Source organism: Leopardus geoffroyi, chromosome A2 (assembly GCF_018350155.1).
Source record: "Leopardus geoffroyi isolate Oge1 chromosome A2, O.geoffroyi_Oge1_pat1.0, whole genome shotgun sequence".
Classification (NCBI taxonomy): domain Eukaryota; kingdom Metazoa; phylum Chordata; class Mammalia; order Carnivora; family Felidae; genus Leopardus; species Leopardus geoffroyi.
In genome coordinates, this window is record NC_059331.1 from 154,933,887 (window position 1) to 154,950,547 (window position 16,661).

Below are 16,661 nucleotides of genomic sequence, written 5' to 3' on the forward strand. Positions count from 1 at the left end.
GGGATGGCTTCAGACGCGTCAAATGCTCAGGAGTCTGAATGGGTGTTCTCGGGCCCTCGAGTTAGACGATACCATGCTGAGATCCCATGGAGAATGGCACTAAGGGTTCAAGCCCTCCGTGGTGCACAGGTACCTATCTCTTCCTTTCCTTACGGGATTTTGTTTGCTGTGTCTCTCGCACAAGGTCTGGCTTGAGCAATGACTTTGCGGTTATTTCGATACACTGATATGTTTTTTTAGAAAAATAGCCAAGTGCCGCGATTATGGGGACCCACCTCCATTTATTTCAGGTGCTCTTGCAGAAAGCTTACCGTTTACCTTCATAGCCCAAAGAACACTGTTGCCATCTGGTGGCTGCTACCTGAAACACAGGCGGGCATTCATTCGCTCCAACATTTCGTGAACACCTACTGAGTGACAGGCAGGCTTCCTCCTTGCCACTGGAGATACACTGTTGAATCAGGTCCACCCTCTGTGCTGGAAAGGCTTCCACCTAGAGTATAGATATGCAGTCAGGCAACTTCAATGGAGAAAGCCTGGGATGGTATGGCAGGACATAAAAACGCAACTCATCATCACGGGTAGTCCTGGAAGGCTTCCTTGAGGAGGTGACATCCATTCTGCATTTTGGAAAGGCACAGGAAGGAGCCTGGCCTGTTAGGGGAGGGTGAGAATATAGAATGACACAAGGCCTGTCATAAGTCAGGTGGCACAGGTAAAAGGCAGGCAGGGACCTCAGTACACAGACCAGTACGAGGGGAGGGAGCTGGGACCAGTAAAGGCAGGGCTTGACGGAATGTTCAAGGTACCAAAGTTGACTTCTATTGGTAGAGCAAATACTTCTGATTCTCATAGTCCAGTGGGGTGGGGGGAGTTGGTTCAAGCAGCACCACATTCTAAGAGGATCTAGTTAAGTGGACCAGTCTAGTCTGGTTGGGTCCGGATGAGCATCATACAAGGCTCCAATGGCCCCAGGGAGCTGTGGGCAAGCTCCCGGCCACCACCTAGAGCAGAACCCCAGCTAGCAGCCGGTGCTACGGAAAATGGGCTCAGCTGGGGAGAGAGCAGGGAAAACGGTCAGATAGCAGCACCCTATTATCTTAGAGGCTGGTTGCTCTTTATCCTTGACCCCGAACTGGCTTAGGCTTTTGGGGGGCCTCAATAGCTCCACCTTCTACCCTGTTCTAGTAGCTGGCTTCCTAGGCAGGAATCATTGGACGGAGAACATACCCAAGATGGGACCTCCCTGTGGCAGGAATGCCGTGTGTTTGCCAAACTTCCTTTCTTTTTTTCCTGGGCCCACTCCACCTCCAGCCTCTTCTGCGGGTAGGTGTGGCCGTGTCTGAGTTCTGGCCAAGGATATGAAGGTGGGAGTGTTTACGCCACTCCCAGGCCCCACCTGTAAAAACCTTCTGCTCACCTTTTCGTCTTTGCTTTTCCCCTGAGCCAGTTGGCTGCAGGTGATCCAGCAGGGGCATCTCAGGGGTAGTGGATGGCGGAGCCACAAAATTGAAGGAGGTTGAGTCCACCAAATCCACTGCGTGGAAGGCTGCCCACGGAACGTCTGCACTTGGACTGTTGGGTGAATGAGAAATAGAATTCTGTAGCGTTAAGCCCTTGAGATGTGGGGGCCCCTTGTTACAACACCTTTCCTATCCATTCTCTTTCCATTCCCGCCCCCGCCAGGACGCAATTCTTATTTCTATGTTGCCGTTCTGGGGCCTGGGATTCTATCTCCCGCTCACGTATATACTTCCTTGAAGGCAGCTGCTGCCAAAACTTCTGATTATCTTCTGCTTGGGGATCCCCATTATTAGGCCCCATGCATATGTCACAGTGCCCTCTCTACTCTGTGCAGGGACTTCATCATGCTGACTTGACTGGAATACCATTGCACTGTGCTGTCACACTCTGGATTATGAATTCTGCTTTCTGGGCATGCAGTCTGTCTTCACAATGCCTGTTCCCTCTCCACTGATAGGAGGTGAAAAATGGCTGTTCTGGGCACTAGCTTGCCTGAAAACTCCAAGACTTGCCTTAAGGCAGTCAAGCCATCTGCTGACTCTCCACGTTCACAAGCAGAACCATGCCTAATCATCAACATGGAGCCACACTCAGCCACGCGGAGTGCCAGGAGAGATCGGATGACAATTTAGAAAGTGCTAACATCTGACAAGCTGAGATCATGGGCGACACAAATTGATAGAGAAGCTGAGATGTGAAGGAGGTAGGATGGGCCATGTCTGATTAGCAATATCGAGAGCAGCCCTAGAGTCAAGTGCATCTCCCGCCTTCTGACGAAACACACAGTCAAGGTCTGAACGGTAGCACTGCCTCGGTGCCCCCACTGTGACTGGGGCACCTGGGCGATGGTGACATGTGGCTGTTAGACTGTCATCTGACGAGCTCCACGCTCATTTTAATGATGAAGCCACATGGGATAGAGTTGGCCCAAATAGCATTATGTCACTTCCCTGCTTGAAGCCTTTTCTTCAATGGCTTCCCTTTCCTTTTGAAAGGAGATAGTATATTTTTCACAGGGCCCAGCAGATCTTAGGTATTTTGACCGCTAGCCATCCTCCTACGTCATCCAGCCTTACATTTCCCCTTGCTTGATGTATCCCAGTCACGCTGGTCTATATGTTCTTCAGGCATACACAGCACAGGGCCAGGCACCTAGCACAAACTCGACAGACAAATGCTGATGGGTGAATGAGGGGCAGGGAGGCTCTTAGAAGACTCCCGCAGTCTAGTGAGAGATCACAGAGTGGTGAGTTGGGTGGGTCCCTCTCCAGACACAAGCTCCGTGAGGTGGGAAGCCTGGCTTGTTTGCCATACCAGTGCAGTCTCATTTGCCTGATACTGATCAGATGCCGGCACATTCACCGAGCCAATGAAATGAGGTGGAATGCACGAAAGAATGAACGGATAAAGGGAGTAGTGACCAGAATGAGCGTGACTTCACAGGTGGAAACAATAGGGCTTGGTGATTGACTGGATGTGGGGCTGGGGGGCTGGGAGAGAAGGAAGGGTCAAGGATGAGCTCAAGTTTCTGACTTGGGAGCTGAGCGGAAGGTGGTATGATTTACTGACATGGGGAACGTGGCACGAGGTCGACGAGTTTAATGGAGGAAGGAGGAGGCTCTGACAATGAGTCTAGCTTTAGGCATTTCGAGCTGTTAGCATCTGTGGGATATCTATGAGAAGAGAACCACTGGGCAGCTGGATATATTAGCCTGAAATTCTGGAACGAGAATCGGGCTGGAGAGAATAGATTTGGGAGTGATCGGCTCACGGATGTTAATTAAAGCCGAGCGAGTATATGAGATGGCAATGTGACGGGCGGTGCGGTCGCACAATGATATATAAAATATGGTCCCTGCCCTCACAACCAATACAACGTCAAGATGTGACATAGAACCCATCCGTGTCTCCATAGCAACCTCGAAGAGAGGAGAGAGTTCTGTCCTTATTGTGGGAGGGGAAACACAAACAGATGGCTGCTGTCCCCACGTCTCCTGATGCGGGAGGTGTTCTCACTTCACGTGGGTCCCCCATTAGTGACGCTTGGAAATTCTACTCTAGCCAGTGCAAATCTGCGTCTTCTCCCACGTCTCAACCGTGGGGCCAAAGAGATGACGGAGAAGGCTGAATCAGCCCTTTCCAAACCTCCTTTTCCCTGGTTCTGCCTCTCCACACCCACCGCTCTGCCAAAACCATTCTGGGGGTGGCTGTAATGACCCGAGCGCCAAATCCAAAGATGCCTCAGTAACCACCTCACTTGACCTTTCTGTAACATTCACACCATGGCCATTTCCTGCTCCTTACAGCCGTTCTCCTGTGGCTTTGGTGAAAACAATCCCAGACCGCATGCACACGTGCTTACTATGTGTCAAGAGCTCTGCTGAGCAGCAAGGTGCTGAGCACAACAACCTTGTGAAGGGTGTACCGTTACCCCCACTTCACAGATGACAAACTGAGGTCTCAGAGAGGTTAAATAACTTTTCAAGCTAGAGAGGTAAAGAACCCAGGTCATCTGAAAACAAAAAGCTACATCCTTAAGCACTGAAATAGGGTTCCTCTGCTGGTTTTCCTGCTCTCTCGGACAATTCCTTCCTCCTCAATCCCTTTCCAGGCACACCATCCCTTTGCACGCCATCACCCACCCCACCACCTCCCATGCCCACCCTTCTCCCAAAGCTGCTGTTTTTGATATTCTTCCCATGGTCCGCTGTTTAACACTCTCTCTCTTCCCTGTAGCCAATGTATCCTTATGGCTTCACCCCATCCATGTACAGATGGCGCTCAAAACTCAAATGACTTCCCTGCTTCAGATTTCTCTCCAGGCCTTGCTTCCTCCTAAGCATCTTTACCTGTGTGGCCACCAGGGGCTTAGTGTGCCCACCAGGGAGGCGGCAGTAATTCCCCTACACTTGTTCCTTCTCCCCTGTGTGATTGGCACACACGGGCTCAATCAATGGAGCCAGAAATTGGGGCGTTATCCTGGACAACCCCTTCTTCACTCCTTCACTCATTTCCAGTTCTACAGCTTTATTCAGGCCATTGTCTCTTACCTAGATGGCCAGCAGCCTCTTCGCTGGCCTCCCATCTTGGGTGTGACCCATCCAATCTGCCTCCTGAGGGATAGTCCTAAAAGCAAATCTAATCATGTTACTGCTCAATTTAGGTCTTCATCTGGTTTCCCATGGGTGCTGGAAAGGTGTGTAAACTTTTTGGCGTGGCCCAAAATGCCTTGCATGACCTGGTCTCTGAGTATCTGTCTGTTCTCCCTCCTTACTGCCAGCCCCTGATGCCTTGGAGCAAGGATGAGCTGTGCTCCCTCTGCTAAGCACATCTGTCCTATTCTCATCTGCTCAATGAAGTCGTCTGTCCAGTCTAAGGTCATGAGTCATGTGTTCAAACCTTTTACCAATCTCCTCCCTCCCATTTTTGTCCCCTTGTTCCTGTACCTATTTGTGTCATAGTACCTACAACACCAGGGCGCTTAGGTATTTACGTGTGTGCTTCCCTATCCTGGGAACAGAGTGCCTTGGTGGCAAGACCTAGGTCTTACACACTGGGATTCTATTCCTGGTGCCTCATGCCTAGCAATTGTTCAATAAATGTTTGTTGACTAAAGGAATGGACGAGCCCTCCTAATCTGACCTCCTGTTGTCAGAAAGTGGATGAGAATCTCTAAGATACTGGATGCTGTTGAGGAGATTGTTGTTTGCCCCTTCCACAAGGGGCTCTAGAATCATCTGCAAGGAGATAAAGCAGCCCACAGGCACACACCATCCCTCCATCTTCCTTAACTGTAGCAACTCTAGACCCCAGGGGGGCAAACATAAAGATAAACTATATCACAACCATGGGCTGGCTTGGTGAATGATGCATTTTTAAGCCAAGATGTGACTTTAGATTTAGTGGGAAAAAACACAGGGTTTAAAGCCAGAAGATTGGGGCTTGAGCCTGGCCGCTAGAATTTATTAACGTATGATTTTAGTCATGTAATATCTCTGAACTCTAGTTGCTTCCTCTCAGAGCCCAGGAATGAAAGGTCCTGCTCACCTACTCCTCAAGGCTGCTCTAGACTGAAATGAGGTTATATGTAAATGTTCTCTGAACTTCTGTGGTGCTGGGTGAGCCCCACTGTCCTTTTCCTAGGGGTCCTGCTTGGAAGGGAGAACGTGCCCCATGCCTCAAACATCCCAGAGACATCAGGCTTAGGGCAGGCCAGCTGGGAACCTTCAGCAGAGAAGGCAACCACCACTTAGACATCTGCAGAGGCAGTTTTTAAACACAGAGAACATGGAGGAAATACCACAGAATTTATGGAGTGAAAGCTTTAAAAAGAAACATAAGACTTAAGTCAAAACAGTTGACTCAACTCTGGGGAAGATGTCTGCCTGGACGGAGGAGGAAAAAAAGGATCGACTTGGGGTGGGTTGAGACAGAAGAGAAAAGCTCTGTGGGGTGTCCCACCAGGTGGGGCAAGTGGGCACTTCAACACACAGCTCGAGGCAGGGAGAATGGAAACCGCCTCTAGGGAGGTAAGCAGTTACCAGCATTTTTGAAAGGCACATCTTTGCGCGCAATGCTTCCATTTCTAAGAATGTCGCTTCAGATAGCCTTCCCCAAGGCCATAGCGATATGTACAAGGATGTTCATGGTGGTCTCATTTGTAGTTGGGAAAGCTTGGAAACAATACAAATGTCAATCAGTGAAGGACAGGCTGAATGAATCACAACACGTCTGTACAGCAGAGCCAGTGACGTATCTCTCTAGGTATGACGTAGAAGGATATACGCATGATACCAAGTGCAGAATAGCATGGGTATGATGATCTTGTTTTTATAAGAACTGAGGACATACCTATGTTTGTATATGCATAGAAAAAAGGATGTGGGAAGACACACACTAATTTGTTAACAGAGTTTGTCTCTCGGAGTTGGAATTATAGAAGATTTTTTATACAGGTCTATAAAGTTGATTGTTTTTAATAGACATACCATTAAAAAGAAAATATTCAGAAAGTAAAGGCCTGATGTTTAATTATGGTAAGCATGATGGCGACAGTCGGTCCTTCATTGCAGAAAACCCCCAATGTGTCCTTGCTTTATGTCACAGATTCCAAAATTGTGATACATTCTTAATTATGTTATTCTCTGATAAAAATGCTTCTTATCTCTCATATCTGACCCTTCCACTTTGTTTTGGTTTATTTACTATCCACAACTCACTGAGTGTTATCTCTGCTTTGAGGCTAGTGTGGAAAGGGGACAATGATCTCTCCACAGCGTTTACAGCTCCCCCAAATCACATAGAAAGGGCTCCAAAGATATTAGTCAGAGGAATGAATGAGTAAACTCAGTCACTTGGGGAAAAGAACAACCCCTCAAGAAGGTCAGACACCTCTGAACCGGCCACCTCTGAACATGCAAAGGTTCTCTGTGAACAGGGCAGGACCTGTTCCAGGTGCATGGGCAACATGTCTGTGGGGAGACACAAGGAGTATATTCTAAATGAAGAGCCCGAAAAGAGAGACGGGAGACCCAGGTTCTATCACTAGGCAGCAATGAGACTTTGTACCCGTCACTTTTTCTTTCTGGGTTTTTATTTCCTCCTCCGTAAATAAGCGTTAGATTTGGCCAACATCTCTCAAAGTCATGCTCCTAAGAACACTACATCTGGGATGTGTTAATAAATGCCCCTTAACAAGAATTCTGTGGTCAAATACACTTGGGAAATGCTGCTCTCTGCATGCTAGTCTTGGAGCTCCACAATGCACATTAGCAAGTTCAAGTCTCTGAGAGGTCTTTCAGGAAATAAACTTACTTTATCAATGCTGACACCAGCATTTTCTCACATTTATTTCACCTTGGAATCTTAACATTTTTTTCATGAGCATCTCGCTGATACATACACTGGTCTTAGCAATACCTGAGGTCTTTCCAGCTTTCAGAATCCATAACCGTAATGACTTGTTTCCTTCACACCAGCTTGTTCTGCCCTGACACCCCATACTGTGGCCACTGTGGCCGAAAGCATCATATCTCAGATGGCCCTCAATGAAGCATACCTCTGCTTTGTGAGTGGGAATATAGAGATCCCTTAACTGTGTGTCAAGGTCCTGATCAAATGGGACAAAGGAGATGTAGAATATGGAGAGGGGAAGAGACATCCAAAAGGGCTGGGCTGAAGCATGGGACACTTGGGTGCAGTTGTTGGGGGCACCTAAGTAGGAATGAAAAACCGGGAGGCAGGGCAAATGGCCAGAGACAAGGGAAGTATTTGGAAGGTACTTGGTCCTTGTGTGGTTTGCTAGCTATTTGTGGCTGTGGCTCATCTGGATTTAAATCCCATTTGTATATCGATGCCTTCCATGTTTGAATACAATCTTTTGATTAAGAGAATGGACTTGGGAGTCGTATGTCCTGTGCCTTAGTTTCTTTTATAAAATAGGGTTAATAAAAAGCTTTGCCTCATAGTGTTATTTATGAAGATGAAATAAGTTAACGCATATGAATGCTCTTAGAATAGTAACTGGCCCATAGTAAGTCCTACATAAATGGCATTGTTGTCATTCATTACTGTTAGTTATATTTTCAGCCAAGATTCCTCTCTGACTTGACAACTCCACTCAGATGTGTCCCAGGCATCTCAGACTAAACAGGAGCCAAATTAAACTCTTGATTTTCCCACCAATACCCCAACTTCCCCATCTCAGGAAATGTCACCTCTACACATACACTCACAGCTCAAGTCAGGAGCCCAGGAATCAGACTTGTCTCCCCCTTCCCTTTCACATCCCATCCACTGGGAAGTTCTGCAGTCGACTGCTAAATATATTTCAAGTTCATCTACGTACTTCTTTCTACTTGCATCCCTGCTCTGGTCCGAGCAGGCTCATCTCAGGATAAATGACTAGTCTTCTTTTTTTTTTTCAACGTTTATTTATTTTTTGGGGGACAGAGAGAGACAGAGCATGAACGGGGGAGGGGCAGAGAGAGAGGGAGACACAGAATCGGAAACAGGCTCCAGGCTCTGAGCCATCAGCCCAGAGCCCGACGCGGGGCTGGAACTCAAGGACCGCGAGATCGTGACCTGGCTGAAGTCGGACGCTTAACCGACTGCGCCACCCAGGCGCCCCAAAATGACTAGTCTTCGAAGCGGTCTCCCTGCTCTTCCTCTTGCTCTTTTCCAACACATTCTCCCCGTGCAGCCAGAATGCTTTTAACAAACATAAATATGAACATATTAAAACCCTAAGTGGCCCATGAAATGAAGCCCACGCTTCTCACCGTGGCTTTGTGCTGTCTAGCTTCTGTTGACCATCTCCCTGTCTTCCCAGCTGCCTCCCTGAGTTGGCCCGCTCTACTCCAGCGGGATTAGCCTCTTTCCAGTTCCCACACACGGGAATTCCTTCCCACCTTACAACCCTTATCTGTGTCACCATTTTTGCCCAGAAGGCTTTGCCCATGGCTCTTTATGTGATGGGCTCCCCTTCAACTGAGAATCTCAGCTCCAAACTTTCTTTTCTAGATAGATTTCCCCTATAACCCTCTCTTAGTGGGTCACTCTAGTTGTTCTCAGTCATAGCTGTGTGTTCATGACCTTCAGAGCAATTCCTTCTTTGTCTACCTGTCTATTGTCTGTCTCTCCCCAGAGAAATTTTCCCAGAGTCTGGTACTACTTGTTTTCCAAACACTGTAAACTCAGCTCAGAGCCTGGTGCCCCACACATACCGAATGAATGGATGAATGTCATGGTGCGTGAATGACTCACTGTCTAATACACCCTCCCCATTACTAAAAGTGTAATATGCTGACTAATAAGCAAAAAATAATTCTGTCTACTTTAGTCAGATAAGCTCAGAACTAGAACAAAGGACCAATGCATGAGCCTGTGGATATGCTTTTAGATGTTTGAAAAATCCTCTGACTCATGATGAGAGTGCGGACACAGGGCAAGATCTCTGTTCCAACAGCCAGTCATCAAGGGCCCCTCGGACCCCAGGAACCAATGAACTTTGTGGGATCGATGTCCTCAATGCAGCCAGTATTTTCCATCAGGCTGATACCTGACCCCAACTTTTTCTGGGACATTCAGAGTCTCCTGACCCATATCTTTACTGAATTATGAATTAATTTTTTTGAAGGGGAGTCTTTTTTCATAGACTACTCAGACTTCTCATCAGAGTAGAAATCTCTGGTTGCAACCACGTAGCTTCTCAGCAAACATGGGACCAGTTCTGCTGCTAATTCCCAGGGGAGTTAACATAAATGTTTATTGACAGTGTAGTCCTCAAGAAAATAAAGTTGCTGATTCACTGCCTTACACTGAAACTCTGTGTTTCTTCCCTCCTCTTCCTTCCTCTTTATAAGGAGACACTCTGACGAACAGCACATTTTGGGGACCCACTTGGTGTTGTGTGTTCTTGGTTGCCTGTTCCTTCTTCCGTCTGTACAGCGTGGTCCCTGTAACGGCAGGGGCACCAGCTTCCCTCTTTCCTCTGGAGGACCGCCCCTCTTGGGACTCTGAGGAACAATGGAAGTCTTGGGGTTTCTCAAACTGGAAGTGAATGGCCCCATGGTGACAGTGGCCCTGTCAGTGGTCCTCTTGGCCCTCCTGAAATGGTAAGTGTGGCCAGCAGGTTCCCATGACTGTGACAATGTCAGAAACAGCAGCCCTGGAGCCTTGCTGGAGCCAGGGAGGGGTATGTGGGAGTGTGTTTTTCTTCTTTTCTAATCTAGAGGGAGTTGAGTATTAACACAGCCTCAGAATTAAAAGCAAACAGCCAGGTTAATCTTTTGCTAAAATGCATGAGATCGAGGTGTCAGGAAAGGCTGGTGATTCAGTGACTGAGAGCACTACACATAATTAAGTTTGCAAGAGATGGAAAAAGAAACAAGTTGGAAAGGTTTGGGGAGAAGTATTTCCTCGTACCCATCATATCTTCCACCTCACTTTTCTGAGATCCTCTCCCCCTGTTGGATTTACAGCACATTCAGCTCTCGGCTCATATGCCATTAAAAACAAAAAGGACATCGGAGCTGTCTGGCATCGTGGACCACTTTGCAGGAGATCATTCACAGGGATTTCTGCAGGTTTAAGGACAAAGCGGTGGAACTGATTGCGTAGTTTTCTGATATTTGATAGAAGGGAATGGATTCTGATGAACCTAGCGTGTGCCGTACCCACAAAGTTTGAGACCCCGGAAGGACCTCGGATTTGCACTGGGAGCAGCTGCCTGTTATCTTGTTAATTCCACAGGAGGCTTTCTGAAGTTTGGCTCTGCCGAAGGCCTGTGTCTGGAGATGCAAGGACCCACAATATGCTCCATTTATGCATATTCACCCTGCTGGTTAAACTTATTACAGTTACCCACTCAATCCAAAGCACCTGGATTTAGGTGGCTCTGGTTTTTGAGGGGAAAGTGAAAAAATTAATGGAGAACTTGAGTTTGAACAGAATTTCAATTTATGTTTCTGGTGATAATAAAGCCTTCCCTAGATTAATAACTGGGAAAGCACTTTGAAAAGCATCAAGCATTATGCAAATGCGAGGTATTATTCTTTTGGAATTTGCATAGCTGAAAATGGAATTCACGTTTGATGTTCTATGATGATGAAATTACTTCTTGGAAATTGGCTCTGAAACTCTGCTTCAGTCCCAGTGCTGTTTTTGCTTTTTAACTGGTTTAATTATCTTTTGAACTTAGTTCTCAGTGTAGCTTCTCTTCCTTGAAACCAGCCACATGCAAAACCAGGAGCAAATGGTAGCCCTCTTTCCCTGCTGCACCCCATTTATCCATCTCAACGTGTTTCTGTGCTCAGTGATGCACACGCCTTAGGGCCAACACGTAGCAGGTGCTTCATAGATGTCCACCGCCATTGTTCACAACCATTTAGGTAACCTAACAACAGAGGAAAATAAGTCTTCAGTGGTTCAGGCATATTTGAAATTCCTTATTAGTATGATTATGAATATATTTTCCCATCAATAGCTATGCTCTGACTGTGGTTCTCAAAGTGTGTCCCACCTGAATCGTCCAGGTGGTGTCAGCATTAATGTTTAGATTATACACTTTTCCACACATTTCTGTCTTTAGCGTGTGTGTGTGTGTGTGTGTGTGTGTGTGTGTGTTTTCATTTCTGTATCCTCAACTCCCAGCTCAGTGTCTGACTTACAGCACGGCCTCGATAAATGTTTGATGAACGAATGAATGAATTGCATACGTTAATGTTGCTCTGGTCATGGAAAAGGGCATGTGTCCTGACTGATAAGCTGCTGTAACTGGATGTTTATAATCAGCGTAGATCAGGGAGTCACGGACAATAACACCGCACCATTCAGCAAGGCAGCTCTGCATTTGTAATCTATTCCCGGGGCCATATTAATAACCTGGGTCAAAGACACAGAGATTAGATAAAGGCATGAAGCAGAGGTGGTAAATAGGAAGTGAAAGCTGACTTCCACTTGTTATCGCAGAAATATTTGTTGATCTGTTAATGTACGCCAGGCAGAGAGTGGGAGGCTCTGGTACAAGGTCAGGAAATAGGAGGTCTGGACCAGATGCCCAAGGCTGGGGGGATACATGGAGGTTCTGGGGTAAGCTTGGTGTCTGGAGGGAATAATGCTGAAGGAGAGCAGGCAGCAGAAGGGAGTGGCTACGGCCATGGCTCTGGAGCTCCTGAGTCCATCCCTTGATCCAGCTCAAGGTAACCATCCTCAGGCTCTCGACCCTCCTCTTCCAGGCAGGGCTCTAGGTAGCCTCTGAGCAACAGACTCCAGCTTGAATGAGGTGGGGTCTCCCTCCTGCTACATTCTCTTAAGAGGTACCTGTGGGAGAAGAGGGGTGCTCAGGGAAAGCTGAGGTGGAGAAAACCTCCCCCACCCCCCACAGCCATCTCGCTCCTAAGAAGAAACTATGGAGGGTGGTGTGCCCTGACCAGACTCCTTTGTCTTTCCTTTGAGAGTTACCTTTGCCATTGGGCCAGGTAAGACTGTCATGGAGAGCCTAAACTCTGAGAATGAGGATTATGAGGATTGCTTCTTGCCTCCTCAACCAGCCTGTGAGTTCTTGCAAGGCAGGGGCGAGGTCTCATATCTCATTGCAATTCCAGAAATTTCTATCCATGGCACAAATGTTCTTCTAGCGTTTGGTTTAAAGGGGGTAAAGTGAAGACGTACAGCACCCAGGATTTAGGGTTTGGCTCCTGCCTCTTCCAGTGGCCTCATCTCCCTCATCCACCCCCCATATCCTGTTCTGAGAGCGGCCATGTTGCTGCATGAGTCCTTCCTTTGCCCTTGCTAGTCTCCATGCTTGGAATTCCCTTCTTCTCTTTCCTTCAGCACTAAGTTCAGGGGCATCTCCTCATGGAAGCTTCTCCTGTTTGTCCAGGGCACTTACAAGCCCCCACTCAGTGCTGCTTTTATCATCTCTCATCACCTCCCCTCCCCCCAATGCCCAGTATGTAGCACTGGCACATAATAAATGCTGGCTACGGGTGGCTCAGTTGGTTAACCGTCCGACTCTGGCTCAGGTCATGATCTCACAGTCCATGAGTCTGAGCCCCGCGTCAGGCTCTGTGCTGACAGCTCAGAGCCTGGAGCCTGCTTTGGATTCTGTGTCTCCCTCTCTCTCTATCCCTCCCCTGCTCATGCTCTGTCTTTCTCTGTCTCAAAAATAAATAAAAACATTAAAAAATATATTAAAAAAATTTTTTTTAAACGTTTATTTATTTTTGAGACAGAGAGAGACAGAGCTTGAACAGGGGAGGGGCAGAGAGAGAGGGAGACACAGAATCTGAAACAGGCTCCAGTCTCTGAGGTGTCAGCACAGAGCCCAACGCGGGGCTCGAGCTCACGGACTGTGAGATCATGACCTGAGCCAAAGTCGGACGCTTAACCGACCAAGCCACCCAGGCGCCCCTAAAAATTTTTTTTTTTAATTTTTTTTTTCAACGTTTATTTATTTTTGGGACAGAGAGAGACAGAGCATGAACGGGGGAGGGGCAGAGAGAGAGGGAGACACAGAATCGGAAACAGGCTCCAGGCTCTGAGCCATCAGCCCAGAGCCCGACGCGGGGCTCGAACTCACGGACCGCGAGATCGTGACCTGGCTGAAGTCGGACGCTTAACCGACTGCGCCACCCAGGCGCCCCTAAAAATTTTTTTTTTAAATAAATGTTGGCTGAAGGCTAATTCCAGCCTCTGATCTCTGCTGGTACTTTTCTTGCCGGTTCTTTTCTGAGCCTTTATAGTTCAGTACAAATCTTAACAGTTTTGCCCATATGAGTCACTCGTTTTCCTGAAAGCCTGTTGTGTTTTCAATTTGTACCGACTTGGTGACTCCTTTTTAAATTGTTGCAGGTGTACTGTTTTTGTATCCCCACCCACCTTGTAGAACAGAGACCATGCCATGTTCTTGATAAATACTTCTTAATTGTTAAGTGTACATTTGAATTTGGAAAGAAGACAAAAGAGTTCATTTCATTTAAAAAGAGACCATTATAAAATAGGCATAGTATATTTCAGTAGTTCTCCTCAAAGTGAATTTGACACGATTTTCAACAATACTTATTTAAGTTGACAGATATGTGGCTGAGTAGCATGAACTGGGGTATAAGGAGATAGGGCTACTCCACTGGGGCTGGAAGACGGAGCAGGCATATAGAATATAGTAGCTAGGAGTACATACAAAGGTGTATGTATGAAGCACATATGAAGCAGCCTGGAGCCTGCTTCAGATGCTGTGTCTCCCTCTCTCTGTGCCCCTCCCCATCCCCGTGCTCTGTTTCTGCCTCTGTCTCTCTCAAAAATAAACATTAAAAAATTAAAAAAAAGAAAGAGTAGCCCAAATATTAATAGTGGTTTTTCTTCATTGGTGGGATTATGGATTATTTTTATTTCTTTTTTTAGTCTTTCTACATCTTCCACATTTCTTTAATGAGTATGAATTACGGAGCAAAAAATTGTTACGTTATGTTATTTTTATGTTTTATTATGTTACTTTATGTTATTAAAAGGAGAAGGAAATTGTTCTTCTCTAGTAGTGAAGAGGAAACCAGTTTTATGCTGTGGGAATGGAGGTTTCGGGGCTATAATCTCACTATTTCCACCAACAGAGTAGAATATACAAGGGGAATTTAGAGTAATGAGGGAGCTTCTTGGCTAATGAGGCAGTGTGAAAGGTAAACTGTAGCAGTTCCATTAAGTAGCTAAAGAGTCAAAGCAGGTAAATACATGAATACGCTGGCAGCTGAGAAGTGCTGTCTTACAGAGATGCAAGGGCTTTTCATGCCAGGCTGCATTTAAGGCTCAGGAGCCCAAGACTCAGAGGAATGAGTCAACTAGTTGTGAAAATAGGAATCAGGGTGTTTTAGAGTTCTGATCAAGTCTCATTCTAAGATAACATTAAGGTAAAATGTTATTGGTGATTATTAAGACTTAAGACTATAATGAAAATCACTGTACCTGGAAATTTCTTTCTGATAGAGCTTGCTTTACATATATAGGAGGACTAGATTCTAATTCTAAGCCCAGACCATATCTGGTAATCCAGATAATCTAGTCCCAGACCATATTTAAAAGAAACCATTGCTCCCTGGGATGGAAGGAAGGCTCAATATCCACAAATAAATAACACGATATACCATATTAACAGAACGAAGGAGAAAAAAAATCGCATAATCATCTCAATAGATGCAGAAAAACCATTTGATAAAATTCAACTTCCTTTCGTGATAAAAACTCTCAATGAATTAGGTATAAAAGGACTGTGCCTCAACTTGATAAAGGCTGTATGTGACAAGTGCACAGCTAATCTTATACTTGACAGTGAAAAGATGAAACCTTTTCCTCTAAGATCAGAACCAGATGAGGATGCCCACTCTCACCACTACCATTCAATATCAAGCCAGAAGTCTTAGCCATAGCAATTAGAAAAGGAAACGAAATAATAGGCATCCAAATTAGAAAGGAAGAAGTAAAACTGTCTCTGTTTGTAGATGACATAATCTTACATATAGAAAATGCTAAAGACTCCAATCAAAAAGCTGGTAGAGCTAATAAACAAAGTTTATGAAATTCAAATTCCTTAAAGTTGCAGGATATAAAGTCAAACATATGAAAATCAGGTGCATTGCTTTATAATAACAACAAACGATGTGAAAAGAAATAAAGAAAACAATCCCATTTACAATAGCATCAAAAAGAATAAAACACTTAGGAATGAATTGCACCAAGTGGGTAAAAGATCTGTACACTGAGAATTATGACACTGATGAATGAAACTGAAAAAGACACAAATAAGTGGAAAGATATCCCGTGTTTATGGATCGGAAGGATTAACATTGTTAAAATGTCCATACAACCCAAAGTAATCTATAGATTCAATGTAATCCCTATCAAAATTCCAGTGGCATTTCCCACAGAAATAGGAAAAAAAAATCCTAAAATTTTTATGGAGCCATGAATAACCAAAGCAATCTTGAGAAAGAAGAACAAACCTGGAGGCATCACACTTCTGGATTTCAAACTATATTACACAACTGTAGTAGTTAAAACAGTATGGTTCTTCCCTAAAATTAGACATATAGACCAATGGAACAGTCCAATGGAACAGACCAATAAAAACATCCAGACATAAACTCATGCATATATGGTCAATTCATTTTTTTACAAAGGAGCCAAAAACACGATGGGAAAAGGATAGTCCCTTCATTAAATGATGTTGCGAAAACTGGATCAGATTTGCTTGTGATAAGCAAAAGAATGAAATTGGACCCTTATCTTATACCATATGCAAAAATCAGCTCAAAATGGATTAAAGATTTAAATGTAAGGCCTGACACTGTAAAACTCCTAAAAGAAAACATAAGGGCTAGCCCTTTGACATTGATCTTGACATTGAGTTTTTGGATAGGACACTAAAAGCCCAAGCAACAATAAGCAAAAATAAACAAGTGAGACCACATCAAATTGGAAAGCTTTTGCACAACAAGGAAAATAGTTAACAAAATGAAAAGACAACCTACAGAATGGGTGAAAATATTTGCAAGCCATATATCTGAGAAGGGGTTAATGTCCAAAATATATAAGGAACTCAGACAACTCAATAGCAACAAAACAAAATAACCCATTCAAAAAATGGG

At 45.5% G+C, this 16,661-nt stretch overlaps 1 protein-coding gene across 1 annotated transcript in view; it reads left to right on the plus strand.

The window, feature by feature from the left end:
* The first annotated feature begins 9,889 nt into the window (after positions 1-9,889).
* TBXAS1 (thromboxane A synthase 1) overlaps positions 9,890-16,661 on the plus strand; it is a 156,745-nt gene continuing 149,973 nt past the window's right edge. The window contains exon 1 of the mRNA XM_045495859.1: positions 9,890-10,139. Coding sequence (XP_045351815.1) covers positions 10,051-10,139 — 89 coding nt within the window. The 5' untranslated portion in view covers positions 9,890-10,050. The remainder of the gene's footprint in view (positions 10,140-16,661) is intronic.